Source organism: Plenodomus lingam (genome assembly GCF_022343315.1).
Source record: "Plenodomus lingam strain CAN1 chromosome Unknown contig_1, whole genome shotgun sequence".
Taxonomy (NCBI): Eukaryota; Fungi; Ascomycota; class Dothideomycetes; order Pleosporales; family Leptosphaeriaceae; genus Plenodomus; species Plenodomus lingam.
Window position 1 is genome coordinate 1,685,715 of NW_027093927.1, and position 20,538 is coordinate 1,706,252.

The window sequence follows — 20,538 nt, forward strand, 5'->3', positions numbered from 1 at the left end:
TTAGAGATAAATTTAGGCAACTGTATAAAGTGCTAGAGGAGGATAGTAGTAGTAGTGTTAAGGAAGTAAGTAAAAGTAAATAGAATAAGTTTAGAATAGGTTAGTAATATATTATAGGGGCACAATATATACCTTACTTATAGTAATAGTTAAGGACTACTACTTATACTAGTAATTATTAAGTATATAGCTATTCTCCTAGTATACCCTTAATTATATAGCTAAGGGTATAGGTATATAATACTAGTTTAGTAATATAAAGATAGCTCTTACCTAATAAGAGAAGAGGTGCTTGTGCAGGCTATATAGGTAACACGTTAAGAACACGTTCTTAAATTGTTCTAATTCTAGCAGGTATAATACTCCTGCTAGTCTGTCTATCTTAATAGGCCTACAACTTTACTATTCTTTAATAGCTAGCTAGCAAGCTAGTATAAATACTAATACTCTAGGGTAAAAGCGTGTAAGTATCTTAAGAATACGTTATAAATATGTTCTTATTACGTTGTTAATAATATATTATATAATTAGATCTAAACCTTAAAAAGTGTAGTACCTAAGAAAATTCTATAAAGAGAACTATAAACAAGAAGCTATTATTATAGCCTTATTAAGCGCTTCTCTTTAAGGATTTATAAGGACTACTAGGTGTCTTATTATCCTATAATAAGGACTATAATAAATTAGGTAGGGAGCGAAACTTAAACATGTTTAAAATATATTAATAACAAGTTAGTAAATTGTAGAATAGGCTTAACTATATATTAGCTATTAGAACTATAGCCTAATATCTGCTACTAGGAAAAAATATTATTTTAGTTAGGTACTACTAGAGGTAGACTCTATATATCTATAAGGTCTTCTAACTAGGGAGATATTAAATCTTTCTAGTAGTCCTGCTTTATATTCTATAGTTAAGCCACAGTTAAGCTAGATAAAGAAGTGTGGTAGGCATATTACAACCTATTCCTAACACATTCCTAATATATTCTAGGCATTAATTATCTATAAGGGCAAGGATCTCTATTTAAAATCCTATATAAAGTTACCTTCTAAGTAATTATACTAATAGATATAGTAGTAATACCTTTTTTTACTATTATTTCTTTTAGTATACATATATATATACCTCCTCCTCCCTTAACACTATCTAATAGTAATATTAAGGAAGTAGTAAAGGTGTTATAGCCTATGCTTACTCTGTAGCTTATATAATATAAGTTGTTTATAACCTATTATAAATATATTCCTAACTTATTATAGCCTAGTTTCTAAACTTAACCTAGCTCTAAACCTATCTCTAACTTAAAGGTTTCTATTCTATTAAAGAAATGCATATTAGCTTTACAAATAAAGATAAAATCTTGCGTATTATAAAGCGTGAAAAGCTTCTATAGTTCCTATTTAAGAGTAGCCTTAGAGGAGTACACTATAAGTAGAGGATAAAGTATTAGGATCCTAAAACTATACGTAGTGTAAGAGAATAGGTTTAGAATATATTACTAACACGTTACTATAGGCGTATATACAGCAAATCTTTACATTAAGCTTAGGTAACTTAATTATTTACCTTTTTAAAGAGTAGGTATTAATTCTATTAGATTAAGATATATTCTAGATAGATATATTATATAAGAGGTTATATAGGGTATAGGTAGAGATTCTAATAGTAATCTTCTACCTACAGGAAAAGAAGCGTACGTATTAAGAATAGGTTTGTAACACGTTTCTAACACGTTATAGTTATTACACTTAGCTAAATTATTATAGATAAGGATATAACTAAGATATATTAAGTTACTATTACTAACTTCTTTTAGAAGTGTAAAGCACTTATAAAAAGACAAGTGTTATAGAGGTATATTTACTTATAGGGATTCTATAGGACTACTATTAATATATATAATAAGTAGATAATAGGCAAGTTTTATAGCGCACTATAATATGTTTGTAACGTGTTTCTAACTTGTTTCTAGGACTTAGGCGCTATCTCTAGTTAATTAATCCCTATAAGCGTAACTAGTGCTAGCAACTTTAATCTTATATAAGATTTTATTAAGTATATCTATAAAGAAGTATTTACAAAGTATATAAAAGAGAGCTAGATAATACTACCTCTTTATGTCTAAGTGAATTACTACAGGTATTAATAGTAGAGGAATACTTTTAGCTTGCTAACCTCCTCTTATATAAGTAAACATATTCTAAACCTGTTCTAAACGTGTTCCTAACTTATTCTTATATAATTAGAACACAAACCCTCTAAAGATGCCTAAAACTAGGCAATCTATAAGAAAAACCTAGTAATTGCTACTAGGATTGTGTAATACTGTAGTAAAATATTAAAAGAGGTATAGGAAAAACTAGAATCTTATTTAAATATAGCTAAGCAAGCAGGCTAGAAAGGATATAAAACTAGTAAGCATGTAAGTATTCTTAAGGCTACTTAGAAGTAAGTTTATAACCTATTCTTAACCTATTAGAATTGTATAAGTAATATTATATAGTACACACTAGATAGATCTATAGGATATAAAAGAGTTTAAAGCCTAGAGCAAGTTTAGAATACGCTATAACTATAGAACTCCTAATAGGCTTAAGCAAAGGTACCTTAAAAAGCTTTAGAGGGGAGAAAGTAAGTCTTATACTAGCGTTATATATATTTACTAATTAAAACATGTTTAGAACGTGTTTAGAACGCGTCCTATAATAATAATAACACTCTAGATAATAATAAAGTAAGTCTTGCTATATCTAACTTAACTAGATATATCTTAGTCCTAATAAGAAATAAAAGAGCACGCTTAAAAGCCTAAAGCTAGAGGGCAAGTAGTAGAGCGGTATTAGAAAGAAGTTTACTAGCCCCTTTTCTATCTTCTCTACTACTAGGCTCTTCTTCTCTACTAATAGCAACCTAAAGGTATGCTTCGCGAAACACGTTTATAACACGTTCTTAACTTATTATTAGTCTATAACTATAAACTTTGTAATAAAAGGCTCTTCTTAGTAATTAGGCTTTAAAGGAGAGAAAAGAAAAGCTAGAGGTAGATAAGGAAGAACTTGTATAGAAAAAGGCACTATTTAAATTACAAAAGGCACAGTTTAAACTTAAGAAAGAGATAGCTACTTTTTATATAAGGTAGGGTTAGTCTATAAATATAGTAACTAGTTCCTAACTAGTTCTTAATATATTCTAGTCTATCACGTAAGCATATATAAGTAGATAAATATATATTCTTTCTTCTTCTCTTTCTTCTTCTTTCTTCTTACACTCTACAAGAACTTTTTATATTTAAGAGTTTAATACTATTTTACTATCTATCTTTCCTAATATTATTAGATATAACTAGTTAATATAGTCTATAAAGATCTTTTAAAGTTAGTATATAATAGAACATATTAGGAACACGTTATAAACTTATTCTAACACTAAGTAGGATTTATACTAGCAATATATTAAGCTTAAGTTACTTCTATCTAATACTAGGGCATTCTCTCCTGCAATATCCTACCTAAATAATAGGTGTATAGTATTTCCTAGCAAGCTTTTCTACTAGGCTATTTAGGCTAGATTAGGGGTATAGGAACTTTATAGAGTATATATATATGCAAGTTAGAACACATTTATAATATATTAATAACTATTTTAGCGTTACTTCTCTAATAGAGGTAATCTTATCTACTACCTTAAAAGGTATTATCCTAAGGTTTAAATAGCCTTAGTAAACTGTAGCAGAACTATAATATAAGGCATTGTAGAAGCAAGGATCTTCTATAAGAGCTTAATAGTAAATACTTAAGAACGTGTTCTAAATATATTAATAATATATTCTCTGCTAGTAGAGTAGACTATACTAAGTGCCTCCTCTAAGGTTTAAGAACCCTCTAAGATAGCTAGTCTATAATAAGAAGTAGTAGCTAGAGTAGAGGCTAAAGAGGAAGTAGAGAGTAAAGAAGAGGAGTAAATAGTTACTCCCCTTTACACTATAAATAATATTTAGCAAAAGTAGTAAAAAGGAGATATAAGTCTAGTCTCTTAAAATATATTTAGAATATATTAATAATATATTATAGCTAGACACCTATAAATACTAGATTCTTCTTTAATCTAAGGGACTACTAGAGCTTTATAATACCTATAAAAGTTAAAAGAAAAAGTTATATACTATTAAAGGACCCTATAAAAGTAAATAGTACTTTACTTTTAGTAGATAGAAAAAAAAAGAGAAGAGTAGAGAGTTTATTTTAGTAATTACTACTACCCCTTTAGGTTATATACTATTATATATTATTTATTAGAACCTGTTCTTAATATATTCTTAACGTGTTCCTACTTGTTACTATTATTATCTCCCTCCCCCTCTCTAGTATCTTCTCTATCCTCCCTATCCTCCCTAGGCTCTACAAAAGCATACTACAAGTAGAACTAGGTAGTATTCTAGTAGGAATTAGTAAGGTCTACACTAGTATTAAAGTAATAGTCTTAAAACACGTTAGGAATAGATTAATAATATATTATAAATAACTTACTATAGCTAGGATAATTGCAAGCGTAGATAGTATAAGGAACCTAATAACCTTAAATCCTTAGTAGGGTAGATATAGCAACAAAGTTAAGCTATAACAAGTTAGCAACGTGTTTTTAACAGGTTCTTATAGGCTATACCTTATTACTATTATAGCTACTATAAGTCTTCTTCTAAATTATATTTAGGAGGGTATTAGTATTTATAAGGGGGCCTATAGTAGCTACTAGCTAGGCTTAGAGAACTTCTATAAAATATATTAGTAACAAGTTTTAAATATATTCTAAATAACTTATAGTAAGGAGTATTCTAGTAATTATATATAACCTTTATATAGAAGTCTATATATATTAGTATAATAAGTTAAGAATAGGTTAATAATATATTTACTTTTTACCTTATAGACCTCTATTATAGAGGGCTAGCTAGTCTTCTTAACCCTACTAACCTTATAGTAGGCTATATTAAGCCTATAATCTTTTTTAGTATAAGTATATAGAGTGCCCCTAGTACCTAGAATAGCCTAAGAATATTAGAACCTATTTAGAATATATTTAGAACCTATTCTTACTCTATATAAGGTGCCCTTATTATTAATCTTAGTATAGTAGTAGCGCTCTCTACTCTCTATCTTAACTACCCTATTAGGGCTAACCACAGGCTATACCCTAATATTATCTAGGACGTGGCTAAGGGTAAGGTACTATTAATAGTGCTTCTATAACCTATTAAGAACATGTTCTAAATATATTTTAATCTACTTACGTAGGATAAGAGGGATGCATTAGTAATAGGTATAGCAGTAGTAGCTTATAGTGTTACTAGTATAGAATATATTTAGAACAGGTTTAGAATATGTTACAAAATCTTATAGTATAATATTTAGTTAACCTTGCTTAGCTAGCTAGTAGAGCTTGGCACAGCCTAACCCTATGCCAAATACAAGTTCACGCAGCGCTAATTCCATGGTTATATGAACTGCGCCCTCCGCGTGCGCCCAGCTTAGGAATCGAAGTGCTTTTTCTCTCTCTCTTTTTGCTTGGCGCGACTGATTGCTCGCGGGGCCGGGGAGCCGCGAGTCAGGGAACATCGGAGAAACATGGCGCCGGCTCCCGAACTTTTCACGGGAGGGGACCCAATGCATCGATGGCGGTGTTCCAACATGAACATGACCGATATATGTAAATCCATGTAGTCAAGCCAGGAAGCCGTACGAATTCTCCTTTCCCCACTACATCCCACAACATCCGACCTCTACGCTCTTAGAAGCGTCAATTACCTGCTACCATGGCGGGCGGCCACATCAGATACCGCCATCTAAGTCGGGCGTCAGCACATCGTCAAGCGCTCCTGCGAAACCTTGTAACATCTCTCATCAAGCATGAATCGATAGCGACCACATGGCAAAAGGCCAAGGAAGCGCAACGGTTGGCGGAGAAGGTGATCTCATTGGGGAAGAAGAACACAGACGCGACAAGGCGAAGGGCACGCCAGATACTCTATGTACGACAGACAAAGGCTCGAGATTTCGGCCTGGATGCTGATTATGCTAGGAACCGGATGAAGTCGTGCCCAAGCTCTTTGGCCCAATACGAGAGCGCTACCTAGACCGACCTGGTGGCTACACACGCGTCTCCCGCATAGAGCCTCTGAAGGAAGACCAGGCGGAGTCGGCTATTCTCGAACTTCTCGACGGACCCAAGGACCTGCACTTTGCCATGACTGCAAAGACGCTCGCACGCTCCAAGCCTGGCAGACTGTCTCCTAAGCAGGCCGAGCACGTCAAGAAGGCGACGCAATTCCGCAAAGATGGCGTGGAAACGCTACAGGCCATGATTGAGCGAATGCGCTTGGAGCACCGCGAGGGCTTGGATGACAGAGTGCTGCCGCCGCCACACAAAGTCTACCCAGAGGAGCTGCCGAGGAAACAGATGCACTTTTTGGAGGAGACAGATGATTACAAGCTACCCAACGGGCTACCAAAGAGGAGGCGTAATCCGGCACTGGGCAAGGTGCCTGCACGGGAGGCGAAGGAGGCTAATATGGCGACCGAGGAAGCGACGACTGGGGAACCAGATTTGAAGCCGTTGGAGTCAAGCCGATGAGGTAGATGTGTACAATACCACGTGTTCAAAGGCGCCCGTGAAATTCTGGGACCTAGCCGCTAAAACCTCGCGTTTATCTGTCATCTGGAGTGATATGCCCTCCCTGTTCATCACCCAATCCAGCTGCACCTTCACTGTTCATCGTCAAGTTCATCGTTCAACTCAGCGCAGGATATCTTGCCAAAATCTGCCGCCTCGCTTCTTGCTCGATAGAACAGAATTTTCCCCTCGATCACCACGACTCGTTAGCTACCATCCTGTTCACACAACGTCCCAGGACCACTTCACTTGCCGCAACACCATGCTGGGCTCTGGGGCAAGGCGCCCTAATCCTCGCATCTCGTAGGTCACTGTTTACACACTTCGAGACATAGCGCTGACTTGATAGTAGTGTGAAGAATGCCGTGTTTGCCAAAATCGTTGTTGGCTTCGATAAAGCGGAGTTCACCATACACCAAGACCTTCTAACCCATCATTCGCCCTTCTTCCGGGCTGCCTTGACAGGGAAGTTTGAGGAATCCGAGACGAAGGAGGTGGTATTGGCGGATACCAAACCTGAAATTGTCGAGTTCTTCGTTCACTGGCTCTACTACGGACGATTTCCAGAGGACAGGGACGACGCCGCGCTTGTGGACTTGTGGACTTGTGATGACGAGAAAGGCTCTCGAAAGAAGACGAGGAATCTTATACGGCTTTACATCTTCTGCGACAAATACGATGTGCCCCAGCTAAGACACACGGTGATGGATGAGCTATACAGTGTCATGACGTTCAGGGCGGGACGTTTGCCTGATCCTTCCATCACCTCGGAAGCGTTTGAGAAACTGCCCGACGAATCTGGAATGTGCCCAGTTCGTTATTGACCTGAATTGCCAGGCTTCACGCGAGGAATGGGATATGACCATCATGGGCCCGCCACCACGCTTTCTCGTCGCGGTATTGAACAAGTTTACCTACTACCAGAAAGCAAATCGCACTGGGAATTTTAAAAAGTGCGACTATCATGAACACCGAGACGGCAAAGGGCGATACAGCTGCCCCTTAGCACAACGAGGTGGAACTGGGCGTCTTCCACTGTTGAACCGAGAGGGAGCAAAGACTGAGCTCGGGCACTAGTTCCTTTGGCCTAGGAACATCTACGTGAGGCGTATAGCGGGATTTTCGCTTTGAGATATGAGACTAGGGAGGCTGGGTAGGGAAGATTGTCGAGTTTAGCTTCAGAGGTTGCTGCCATGCAAGATTGTGTACTTGAAGATATATGAATGAACAATGGAGAGATTAGATGCAACCCAGGTTGCCCTGCCCAACCGTGTATGTCTTGTGCCTATGGCTTGTGTTGGCACTTGTGCTCGTCGGATTACAGGGACTTGCCCTTCACGTCGCATCGAAGAAGACACCATCTTGCTAGTCGACGACGATGGTCTTTTCCACCACCGCTCCAGCGGCGACTTTGAACGCTTGGTGTGCAGGATCTTCATTGACATAGTAATCCCGGTCTTGCACCGAGAGAAACGGCGGCACAAACGCATGACTGACACCATTCTAGCCAGCAATTCAGCAAATCAGCAAATCAGCAAATCAGCACCCAAACGGATACCAAAAAAGAAGAAGATGATGAAGATGATGATGATGAGGTGGGAACATGGCCCGAGCTCTCTTCTTTCCCCATCCATCATCTTGATTCAATCCATCCGTGGAGAACTGGTGACGTATCCGAGCGGGCAACCAGCGTGACGTGACAGGAAGAAGGAAGAGGAAGAAGGGTAGCAGAAAACTAGAGCGCTCTAGTACTCTAGAGTGAAAAGGATGGGCAATTCTAGTCAACTGAGAATGGCAGCGGGCGCACCCCAATCCAAGACTGTTTGGTCAAGGCAGGCGCAGACTTGGCCGCATCGAGACAAGCACGAGTGAAGCCAGGTTCTGGCGCCATGACGTCACGGGCATGTCAGGAAGCCACGCCTGCCCCCGAGTACAAAAGCGGTTGCATTCCTGGGGACCTTCCTTCCAGCCATTGAACCTTCTTGTCACCTGTCCTTGTCATCTCTTCCCTCTCTCTCTCTCTCTCTCTCTCTGTCTCTCTCTCTCTTCCTCTACTTCTTTCTCCATCACCAACACACATACACCCATCACTTCATCACAATGGCGTCTCTTCACTGTAAGCCCGCCCTCCCTTTGTCTCTCTGTCTCTCTCTCTGTGTGTGTGTCTGCAGGTATGGGACTTGTGGCGCTGCAATTGGGTGCGGGGAAACAGTTCGAAACACAGGCATTTGAAGTGTTTTACATGTTCTACATCATGCCACTTCCTCCTCCCCCCCCCCCCCCCCCACCTCTCTCTTAACAATAAATACTACTCAATCTACTCTATACTAACACTCCATCCCACAGACCTTCCCCCCGTCAAGCCCTCTGCCATTGCTCTCGGCACGGCCTTCAACCACGCCATCTCCCTGGCCGTCCTGGGTCCCGTCTTCGGTGATGCCTACCGCCGCGCGCAGCAGGCTAACTCCAAGGAGGAGTACTTCCACACCAAGGAGGCTGCCACGGCTGCTGCCTCATGGGGTAGCTCCATCGTCGGCTCAGCTGTCCAGGCATACGGGGTCGGTGCTCTCATCAACGCTACCGGAACCCTCACCTACAAGGGCGCCGCCTACCTCGGTTCTTTGATCTTCTTCGCTTCTGCTGCTCCCTCGGTATGTCTCCATCACACCAGTGGTCCCTTGATTCCGTGCAAAGGCTAATCAATCTACCAGATCGTCTCCCAGGTCCTCACTGAGAAGCGCCCTGCTGACACCATCGCCATTGGTGCCGTCGCCCGTGTCCTCGAGACTGTCGGCCTCAGCATGTTCCTCACCTACTGGGGAACCCGCACCAACCCCTTCGACTAAGCGCATCGCTTGAGTGACGCAAGGTGTTTGGGCACTCTCATCTTCGGCGGATAAGAATGAAAGCTTGCTGCCCACTAGCGGGGACGGGATGACATGATGTCAAAATGCAAGAACCCAAAAATGGGCTTGCCTCAAATAATGATGTAACATTACCTTCTGAATAAAAGGATACATAACTTCAACTCGATTCTCTCTGTTGAGTGACTTAGATCTGCATGATGGAAATATCGTCATGTCCACTTCTTGACTCGATTGACACGCTAATGGTAATGGAATGTTGACCAGCAGCCTCAGGATGTATGTCTAGTAAAAAGATGATGATGTAAAGCATTGATACGTGTATGAATCTATGTACTCTTGGGACTTGTACTATATATTGTGTAGTGGTAGTTGTATATATATATACTTGCAGTCATATATCGTATGGTTGAATATCGGGCAGTGATGTACTTATAATCACAAGTACAACTACCCTTCTTCTTCTTCTTCTTCTTCTTCTCCTTCTCTATCATCTCCTTCCCTCCCCCTCCCCCTCACCCACCCCTTCCAAACATCCAACCCCGCCCCTTTATCCCCACTCCACCCCCCATCCCCGACCCACCCCGCCAAATCAACCAGCGGCACCATACTCGGCCGACCATGCGCACACCTGAATGGAAACACGCATTCCGCCAACCGACGAACAAGCTCCCCGCACTGCCCCACGCTCAATTCATCGTTGAACATAATGGCAGACCGGCAGGCGCGCGAATTGAGCATGTCGATGAGGCCGGGGGGACAGGTTGATAGATGGCGGGGCCATTGTGTCTTGGGGTCCATGGTAGAGGAGGAAGAGGAGGAAGAGGGCATCGGAGTCAAGTCAGGGACATGTCCATCCTCGACGTACTTCCACACTGTTGAGCGGAGAAGCGTGATGAGCAGCTTTGGGTCGGATTTACATCGTTCGGCGATGGCGGGGGGCAGCGTGGTGACGGAGAGTAGACACGGGAGTTTGGCCTTGTTGGGCAAAGAGGCACTCGGTGCTGTGTTGTCGGGCAAGTCGAAGAGGATGCCCCAAGTTGCGAAGCGTGAGGCGTACGTGGTGAAATACGTGCGTTCCATCTGGGAGATTGTGTATTGCACTGGCTTCTCGAGGTGTGTGCATGTGACGTGAGATTTGTGGCCGAGTTTGGATTGGTAGCCGGCCGAAGGGGTCTGGTTGTTGGCTGGGGTGCAAAGTCCACGCAAGAGGTCTTCGACTTGGATGCGTTCGTCTGCGGCGTGTTGGTCAATGAGGACCAGTAGTTCTGTAGCCTGTGTATTTGGAGCTACTGCGGCGGGTGAAGACTTCATCTTTACAAGAATGAATTTCTTGTCAACCTGGGAGATAACTTGTGCATGCTGCAGACCATACCTGGACAGCTTGCCAGACTTTGTATCCGCGGCGACTTGGCTGAAAGCCTTGTCAATATCAATGCGCGAGCACCTGTGCCTGGAATGGCTGTAGCCACTGTGTTCGAGTCCTGGCTCGTGCAGGTCGACTTGCTGGATACGCCTCTCGCTGACGTTAAAAACTGGATTCTCCCAATTTTGCAATATATTTGTCAGCCATGCAGTTTCTGCGATTGCCGCTGTTGGAGGCCTTTGTGGAAGTCGCAGCGATTTGTTCATGGTCTTTTGAGATAGGACAAGGTCTTTGGAGGCGGGAGTAGTGTTTGGCTGTGACGGCAGGTCTGATACTACACAGCCCGTACGAGCGTTTAGTAAGCACGTCTTCTTAGTCACCGGATCAGTCCATAGTATCGTATCATCTTTCGCATTCTGCAGCGTCTGGACTTCTGAAGTCGTGTTTTCAGAAGCAGAATGTGCTCCTTGCATACTGAGAGCGCCTTGCTGGACATGCTCAACATCCAAGTTCGCAAACCTCTGAGCAGCCGTGAAACTGCTTTGTGGTGTCTCTGGACCAGCTGCAAGCTTTGAGGAAGCAGACGGTGTCTTTAATCTGGCCAATTGAGGCACCTTTTTATGGAAGTCGGAATTTCCACTCTTGATGCGAGACCAGTCGGCGAAGACTTGACTGTCAGTTTTATCTGATATGACATGCGAACGGGGGCGTTTAGATTGAGTCTTCTTGCGAGACTTGGAACTAGTATGAGACCGATCTATGCGCGGCTGTAGCAATACTGACAGCGGTCCCGTAGTTGGAGTACCGTTCTCTCTGGAACTATCGAGTGTTGAAGATGTGGTATCAGACCTGCCACGCTTTTTTCGACGCTGCTGTGGGCAAAAGTGATGTGCTGAAAGCCAGTGTGTGATCATGGCTTCCAGAACCTCTAATACATCTTGTAATGTGCTTTCGTCACCAAGCTGATCTGCAGCGGAATCCGGGGAGACTTGCTTCATAGTAATGCGCAAATGAAACATGGGATGTCTGTCGACACCTTTTCGAGACTGCAATTGGCGATTTGTGTACCCATCGCTCTTGAACCTCTGGTCCGTTCGCCGACGTGTCTTCTCGAGCTCGTCCATTTCCCCGTCGTCTTGATTGACGCCAAAGCTAGATAGCGAGAACAGTCGGTTGATTTCGTGAAAAACCTCGTTATTTCCGTGCTCTGCCAGTATAGGTTGTATACCCAGCGACAAGAACTGGACATGCTTGCTGGGTGCTGGTACGAGAGATATGGCACCTTTGACAGACAGGGCTGATGTGGATGCTGACACTGGTATCCAACTTGGCCATTCGTCTACTGCGATGCAGTCGGCCTGTGTCAAGACGTTGAGCATAGGAGTAAGGCGTACAGGAGGTTGCCTACTGTTGTGGTCACACTTGTCACCTGTAGGCTTGGGCGAATTGGACGTGTTGAGGTTGATAATTGCTCTGCCATCGCCATTGCGAATCTTTACCGAAACGGAACCCTGCCAGCTCAGAAATAGTGCCACGATGTCTCGCTTCAACGCGTCCCAGAGTCGGTCTTGTTCGGCTTTTTGATCCAACGCTGCTGACCGTTGCTTTACACGGACAGGCAGGTTTCCAAACAGGTTGCGCACAGTCACTCGTGTGCCATGCTTGCTGTGTACCTGTTTGTTGGCAGGGGCTGGCAGCTGTCGCTCGACAGGTTTGGAGTGGTGAAATGTTATGGAATTGTGCGAAAGGTACTCTTTGTGATGTGAGGTGATGGTCAAGAGGGACATGGCAGCCAGGGAGGCGAGGAAGGTGCCATTGCGGCCGAGTTGTGCTTCCTGAGCGGCGTATTTGGACGTGTCTGTCTCTATCAGTGATTATTCCGTGTTGACGATGGACAGGGTTGTCTGATGCCATACAATAGAGCTTACCCAGACCTCCCTGGTGACGGAATTCGATTGGCGGTATTCCAACTCCATCGTCTTCCACTGTACATCCGCCTCGTGCAAAGTCGACTGCGGCTTCAATTCTGGTAGCTTTGGCGTCGAGGGCGTTCTTGAGCAGTTCCAGGACGACATGGCTTACCGAGACTATGGCTGTCGACGACTTGACCTGGGCAGCGACATCGTCTGGGAGCGGTAGAATGCATCTGGCGGAGTGTGTATCTGTCTCTGCAACCGTGTATTTTCCGTTTCCGTTTTCTTTTTCTTTTTCTGAAGCAAGTTGAACACTGTGACTCCGGGTCATGACGTAGTGGCTGTCGGCTGCAAATGTCAATCCAGCCGGTCGCCCGCTAATGGCCCGCGACGGGAACAGGGCATGTTTTTGGAGCGCACAGAGGGGTTTAGTGGCTGTGGGGAGAGTTTGGGGGGGGAGCGAGATAGGGTGGTTGATGCATGCACTCGTAGAGTACAATGTCATGTAGGACGGGCCGTCTTGGTCTTGTTCAGATCTGCGACTGATGAAGGACAGGAGGGGCAAGGGTGTGATGTGATGTGATGGATGACTGTACTGTGAATGTTACCGCGTATGTTACCGCGTATTGTAAGATTTGTCATCGAGGCCAAGACCAGGCGTCCATCTCAACCGAAAGAGGAACACAACACGACATTCATCCCCCATTGCCCCATCCCATGTCCCATCATTGCCCCATGGCCCATCATTGCCCCATGGCCCATCATTGCCCCATGCCCCCCTTCCCCGTCCGTGGCTATAGATAGCAAGCCTCCGACACCTTGCCCTTTACCGCTGACTTGCCCCCATCACCCCAAAAAACCCAACACAGTGGTTACATCCTGTTACCTATCCTACCTAGCAGACATCGCAGTCTCGCAATTCCAATTCGCAAGTCGGATTTGGGTTGCCATTCATTCATCGTCAGCCGCGCGCCCCGTCCATTCTCTCTGCCTGGCTCCCTGGACAGTTGACACCACGTGGCTTGCGGTGAATCTTGGACCAGCGCACCGAAACCCACCCGGACCTCTTTTTCGCAGCCCGCAAGCCTTATCCCGCTGGCCGTCGATATTCGAGCGCCGCCTTATAATAGAATTATAGGTTGAGCGACCATGGCCACCACGGCCGAAGCTGCGGCGTCGAGGCCCCATGGTACGTCCGCCCTAGCACTGCCTACCTGCGTCTGTCCTGTCTGCTTGTCTTTTGGCTTGCCTACCTGCCTTATCCGCCTACCTGTCTGTCTGCACAGCCATTGCCTCTCGCTCGCTCCCCCCTCCTCAGCCTCTCTGGCCCATAACGTTTGCCCGCCGCCGCCGCATCGCATCACATCGCGCCACCTTGTCCCGCCCCCTCCCGTCCCCTCCGTGACTGCACATGACTAGGCCCTTCACCAGCATGCTGACGAGTGCTCCCAAAGACCGCAATGCGCGCAAGCGACCCTTTGCGGGCTGGATGAAGCGCCTCGCCAACCTCAAACCCTCATCATCCGATACGCCCAGCAAGAAGAGCAGCGCGGCAAAGAAGGCGGCAGCAAAGAACAACCCTTACCCCGAGTCAGGCACCGTTAACGCCCGTACGGCTGACCACGTCTCATCGTCGACGACACCCGGTACGCCACGCTCCAACGGCAGCTTCACGTCGGTCGAGGAGAGCGCGGCAGGACAGCGCAAGGCCCTGGCCAAGAGCAACAAGAGTACTGCGCCCACGGTGGCCACGAATCCCGAGACGGTCAACTCGACGCGCTCCAAGGCAGAAACGGGGACCAGCAACTTTGCCACCGGTGGCAGCACCTTTTCCTCGCCGCATGGCTCTGAGCAGTCCCTCAGCACTACCCTGACCACCATCCAGTCTAGCGCGCCCTCCAACGTGCTCAATGGCGCCCACAACAACAATAACAACAATGCGACTGCTTTGAACGGCACGCCCATTGTCTTTACACACCAATTCCCCACCTCCCCACCCCCCTCGGCCATCCCGCCACATCTCGCCCCTGCCACGCAGCAGCCCAACTCGTACCAGGGCGCCACGGCAAACAACATCCTTACAGACAACGCCTCCATCCTAACGCTCGCCTCGTCGTCAAAACGGCGTCGTCGCAACTCGGTCGACACCAATGCTTCGATGCGCGCCCTTGCGCCTTCCTCTCACTACGGCGGCAGTCGCGAATCCCTCCCGCTCAGCGTCCTCTCCGCAAATCCCGACTCGATCTACTCGCCTGCCACACGGGCGACCACCAACGTGGGCAGTCTCGCCAACGCCGAGCGCGCAAGCGTCTACTCGGCTTCGGGCGTCACCGCCCCGGTCCTGCCCAGCGAACGCAACAGCTACTACGCGAACAAGCCGACGGATGGCCTGAGCGTCCGCAGTGGACTGCTGGGACATGGGCGTACTGACAGTATCAGTAGTATTCGTGCGACGCCCACGAGTCCACTGGCGAGCCCGAGGGATCCCATGGGGCCCGGGAGGATCGGTCGCAAGAGCTTCGAATGGGGTCAGGCGAGGGAGGCAAGTGACGAGGAGGACACAAACACCACGGCTGGTGCCAAGGCAGGAATCGAGGACACGGGCAAGGACAAGGACAAGGAAAAAGACACGGGCGCAAGTCTTGAAAGATGAAGGACTACGAAGCCTGTGGGATTTGGATGGTGTGTACTGTACATGAGCGTTCTTGTAGATTGGGATGGGGACTGGAATTTGGGGCAACCGGCGTTCTCTGGTTGAAGAGCATGCTCACGGCGTTGATTTTTGATTCGCCCTTATACCTGGGTCTTGGGATTGGATCAATGGGGCAACCGAGGGCTGGGGAAAGCCGGGGGAGGTTGTGATTGAGAAGGCTAGCGATGGTGGGCCGAGCAGTGTGTCTATGCGTCCACCGTTTTTTGTACTACTCTCTTCGCAAGCATGGACAGGAAGAGCAAGAAGAATGACAATCGCCCTCCATTGACAGGCGTACTCATCCCTATTGCTATTTTTCGTTTCTCTTGTATTGTTTAGGGGAAGCTGGGTCCTTTTTTGCATGTTGTTGAGATGTTGTTTGGAATGGGGAGAGTGGCAGATGGCTGGCGTACCGTACTCGTGGCTATTTTTGAGTGATGGGCTAGCTGATGATGTCTTTCACTGTTGGCAAAGAACCGGCCGTTGGCGTTGGCCAAGTCTTCGAAGCCCAGGCAACAAGACTGTTCTAGATGGATGGTTGATAGAGTAAACGTTGGACTTGGTTGCATCCCGACCCATTCAACATGCACCTGCATGCTTTGACTCTCCCGATCGATATGGCACACTATACTTTCGAGTCCTTGTCTCGTTATCCACTCATTCCCGCCCACAATCCAACCCACTGAACTCCTAGGAGTCCTCCCCTCCCCACCCGCCATCCCCGTCACCAATCCACCAACGGCTCGCGCCGCATCCCAACTGTCCTCCCCTTCCTCAAACCCTTCCTCAAACACGCTCTCTCTCGCTCGTGTCCGCCAACTCACGCCGCATCCATGCCACCCCTCCACCCCTCCCATCCGGTGTCGTCTAAACCCAAGGCAGCAAATCAGCAATGCCAACTCCACCTACTTTCACCAATCACACGCCGCTACGTTGAGTGACGGCCACGGTAAGACCGATGTACATGCAACTTGCATGCGTTGGTAGGCACAGCTGCATCCCCGGCCAGCAGTTAGCAAGTTAGCCGTTAGCCAGCCAGCCAGACCACCAGCCAGACTGGCCCACTCACTCTTCCCACTTCTGCCCTTGATGCCCAAGGAAAAATAAAACAACGCGTCCGCTTTTCTTGGGCCTTTAAGATGTAGGCGGATCCCCGGATTTGTTACTTTGCTTTTTGTTTTTTTTTGCTGTTTTGCTTTTTGGGTTGATCATCAGCATCCTCGTCATCCTCGTCCTTGTTGTTCTTGTCGTGGATTCCTTGTAGAGAAAGAGAGAGAGAGAGAGAGAGAGAGAGTGTGTGTGTGTATGTTGTGATTCTGAAAGGATGGCTGATTCGGCTACTGCCCCGCCCCCGCCTCCGCCTCCTCCGACCGCTGCTGCTGCTGCTCCTCCACCACCACCTCCGCCTACCATGGTGCTGCCGACGTCATATCGGGAGAGATTGGCGCAGTTTAGGATTCTGGAGGAGAAGAGGTTGGAACTTATCGAGGTAAGGCAACAACAAATACCTGTAAACACAACAACTACGGTACCCGTAGCCTGTGCCATGGAATGATGATCAAAGACAAAATGAACATGGCGGGTTGACGTTTGGCACGCGTGCACAGGAACTCCTCGAGAAACTGGAGAAGACGGAATCCCGTCTTTCACAAACCGAACTCGACCTCAACTCGGAGCAGAGCGTGCGGCGGACGCTGCAGGCCGAGGTCGCAGACACGAGACATAAGCTATATGGCGAGCTAGCAGACACACGGCGGAAGCTGGAGACGGAGCTGGAGGAGACCAAGACCAAGTTGGGCACCGAGTTGGCGGAAACCAAGACCAAGTTGGAGACGGAGCTGGCCGAGACGAAGAAGACGTTGGAGGCCGAGGTGGAGGAGGCGAAGAAGAAGGAGGCGGCCCTGGTCCAGCAGCAGGTTTGTCGACATCCAGACAAAACACCACAAGTCTAACAGCCAGCTAACAAGTTGCAGTCACAACGACCCTTTGTAATGGTCCTCATCGATGCCGACGCCGAAGGCTTCCTCGTAAGTCCCACCCACCTCCCCAAGACAGCCTACTAATCCCAATCCCCAGTTCCGAGACAAATACATCACGGCGAAAGCCCAAGGCGGCGAAGCCCTAGCCGACGAGCTCCTCATCCGAATACGAGAGTATCTGCGCCCCCAGTTTGAAGACGCCGACGCACTGGATATTGTTGTCCGCGTCTATGCCAATCTCGAGGGCATGGCAAACTACCTTGTTCGACTGGACAAGGTCCGCAATCTCGGACAGCTGAGAGCCTTTTCCACAGGCTTTTGCGGCCGGATATCGAGCTTTGATTGGATTGATACGGGTGTGGGTAAGGAAGGCGGGTCGGGGAGGAAAGTTCGAGGTTCGTTGTCCTACTCATGCATCCCATCCAACATGCTGACCACGTATCCAACACAGAAAACCTCTCCTTCTACACCTCAAACACCCACCTCCGCCACATCATCGTCGGCTGCTCCGCCATCGACCTCCCCGCCTCCCTCCTAACCGCCCTTCCCCTCTCCAAAATCACCCTCATCGAAACACTCCCCCTTCCCGCCTCCCTCACCTCCCTCCCCCTCAAAATAACCCGCTTCGCCTCCCTCTTCGCCCCGCCACCGCCCCCGAAATCACCCAAGCCCCGCGGCCGCAACAGTGCCCAGTTGCAACTCATGCAGCACGAGGAAGACGGCGTTGGCGGCGGTGGTGGCGGCGGCGGTGGTGCCACCTGGCTTGTTATCCAGCCTGAGCGCAGTAAGAGTCAGAATATGGGGGTTGGACGGCGGAGAGGCGGGAGTGAGGATCGCAGTTCGAATTTGAGTATTTCGATTGGGCCGGATAATACGGTTAGTGTGGATAGTGGACGGCGGAGGCGGCTTATGGGCTAGTTGTAGTTGTACTTGGGGATGTGGAAGGGGAAGGGGGAAAGGGGGGGAAGTCGTGATGGTAGGAGTTTTGGTAAATGGCGTAAGTGGGATTGCAGAAGAGAGGAATGGTGTATTTGGAGGCGGGGGGGGGGGGGGGAATACGTGTACAGTCATTACTTGGCAGAAGATTGAAACAGCACAAAATATGTCACAGTATAGCATAGCATAGCATAGCGTCAGCGACATCGTAGCATAGCGTAGCATAGTATAGTATAGCATAGCGTACCTTGATCTAACTATAGTATATCACATCACACCGTACTCATCTTCTATCCTCCCATATTCCCATTCCCCCTATCTAAACCTTCTCACCCACGCACCCAGACCCAGACAACCTAATAAAGCATATGCACTAGCTAGTAGCTTATATTAGTATTAAACTAGATACTATACTGTACTGTACTGTACTGTACTGTAAGTTGGAGATTTTGGGTGTGGAGATGTATGTATAGATGTATATGGATAGATGTATGTAGAGATATAGGTGGGGAGATTGAGAGGTTAGGATTGGGGTGATGGTGGATAGGTGGGTGGGCGGGGTTTTATGCATGCGTGGATGGGTGTGCAGGTAGGATGTACGTAAAAGTGTAAATAGGATGAAGTAGGAGGTTAAAAGATATACACAAGTATAATTGTTAGGACGCAGGGCTTTGCCGGCCCTAGAGGGCAAGTGTTATTCGTCCAGGTCGCAATAAGAAAAGTGTCCTAGTTATAAGCCTTATGTGGAAATTTGGATCACTGAGGTCAGGAATGATTTGGGAGATGGATTATTGGATTGTATCTACTACGATCGGACTTATATATATAGAGCTTCAGCTACCCTTACTAGAAGGTGTATAATTAGTAAACCTTTCTTACTAGAGCTCCTGCTTTTTATTAGGCACTTATTAGTAAGCTAGTAGTTAATTAGATAGTAGGTTATATAGGGGTATTAACTAGAATTAATTAGGATTAATTAGGATTAATTAGGATTAATTAGGATTAATTAGATTAAGATACTCTATAATCTAGTTATTATCCCTCCTATAATATACCCTCTAGGTATAGGTAAATCTTTTATTATAGTTATTGTGGAAATTTGGATCACTAAGGTTAGGAATGATTTAGGAGATGGATTATTAGATTGTATCTACTACAATCGGACTTATATATATTAAGCTTTAGCTACCCTTACTAGAAAGTAAATAATTGGTAAACCTTCCTTACTAGAGCTCCTGCTTTTTATTAGTTACTTAGCAGTAAGCTAGCAGTTAATTAGATAGTGGGTCATATAGGGGTATTAACTAGGATTAATTAGGATTAATTAGGATTAAGATACTCTGTAATCTAGTTAATATCCCTCCTGCAACATACCCCCTAGGTATAGGTAGATCTTTTGTTATTATTATAGTTACGCTTATAGTTAGTAGGTAGTGTAGCTAATTAGAGCGTTGTATATCTAAAGGGTTAAATTAGCTTACCCTTTAGATACTAACTAGCGCGCCTTCCTTATTTAGCCTGCGCTTACGCGCGTAGATATTATCTAGACAAAGCTCTATAACTCTATCTACCTAACTATAATCTTTACTATAGCTTAAGTTATAAGATTATCTAACTCTAAAGATCTAAACTATACTTATATCCCTACTAACCTATCTTAGTTAAAGTTAAAACCTACTACTTATGCTTACTCTACCTACGCTACCCTTATTACCTCCTACGTAGCTAAAGCTATAGTTACTAAAGCTGCTACTACTAAAGAAGAGCGCGCTACTACTAAGCGTAAGGCTATAGCAGAGTGTGTAGTAGCTAAGTGCGTAGCTACTACTACTATAGCTAAGATTATAAAGCTAAAGAAGGGTGCTCCTACTCTAGCTTCTACTACTCTAGCTCTAACTCTAACTCTAGCTCCTGTTCCTCCCTAGACCCCTCCTAAGGCCCCTGCTCCTACTCCTGCTCCCTCTCTAGCTCCTAAGGAGACACTAAGATCCTCCTACTATAGAGAGCCTAGTATTTATTATACTAAAACTTATCTAAATTATCTATACTTAGCGCTCTTTAACAAGTCTAATAGCAAGTGCTATAACTTTTCTAGTAGAGGGACTTAGTGCTAGTAGT

At 45.8% G+C, this 20,538-nt stretch overlaps 6 protein-coding genes across 6 annotated transcripts; 5 read left to right on the top strand and 1 right to left on the bottom strand.

The window, feature by feature from the left end:
* Nucleotides 1-5,813: 5,813 nt before the first annotated feature.
* On the top strand, nt 5,814-6,631 carry IAQ61_000460 (mitochondrial 54S ribosomal protein bL17m; the record flags this gene model as incomplete). The annotated part of the gene is made up of 2 exons (XM_003835596.1): nt 5,814-6,029; nt 6,080-6,631. 2 exons carry the CDS (start codon nt 5,814-5,816, stop codon nt 6,629-6,631), a joined length of 768 nt encoding a protein of 255 aa, XP_003835644.1.
* Nucleotides 6,632-6,932: 301 nt separating this feature from the next.
* IAQ61_000461 (uncharacterized protein) lies at nt 6,933-7,494 on the top strand (the record flags this gene model as incomplete). The annotated part of the gene is made up of 2 exons (XM_003835597.1): nt 6,933-6,973; nt 7,023-7,494. The coding sequence occupies 2 exons, from the start codon at nt 6,933-6,935 to the stop codon at nt 7,492-7,494; spliced, it is 513 nt and encodes a 170-aa protein (XP_003835645.1).
* A 1,276-nt stretch (nt 7,495-8,770) lies between these two features.
* Nucleotides 8,771-9,516, top strand: IAQ61_000462 (uncharacterized protein; the record flags this gene model as incomplete). The annotated part of the gene is made up of 3 exons (XM_066094682.1): nt 8,771-8,786; nt 9,017-9,321; nt 9,382-9,516. 3 exons carry the CDS (start codon nt 8,771-8,773, stop codon nt 9,514-9,516), a joined length of 456 nt encoding a protein of 151 aa, XP_065955535.1.
* A 474-nt stretch (nt 9,517-9,990) lies between these two features.
* Nucleotides 9,991-13,719, bottom strand: IAQ61_000463 (uncharacterized protein; the record flags this gene model as incomplete). Its single annotated transcript, XM_066094683.1, has 3 exons — nt 9,991-12,764; nt 12,829-13,403; nt 13,709-13,719. Coding segments are annotated over 3 exons (3,360 nt in total), but the record flags the coding sequence as incomplete, so codon positions are not given.
* A 243-nt stretch (nt 13,720-13,962) lies between these two features.
* IAQ61_000464 (uncharacterized protein) lies at nt 13,963-15,466 on the top strand (the record flags this gene model as incomplete). Its single annotated transcript, XM_066094684.1, has 2 exons — nt 13,963-14,002; nt 14,268-15,466. 2 exons carry the CDS (start codon nt 13,963-13,965, stop codon nt 15,464-15,466), a joined length of 1,239 nt encoding a protein of 412 aa, XP_065955537.1.
* Nucleotides 15,467-16,916: 1,450 nt separating this feature from the next.
* On the top strand, nt 16,917-18,402 carry IAQ61_000465 (uncharacterized protein; the record flags this gene model as incomplete). The annotated part of the gene is made up of 5 exons (XM_066094685.1): nt 16,917-16,994; nt 17,113-17,421; nt 17,479-17,532; nt 17,582-17,879; nt 17,936-18,402. 5 exons carry the CDS (start codon nt 16,917-16,919, stop codon nt 18,400-18,402), a joined length of 1,206 nt encoding a protein of 401 aa, XP_065955538.1.
* Between the last annotated feature and the right edge of the window lie 2,136 nt (nt 18,403-20,538).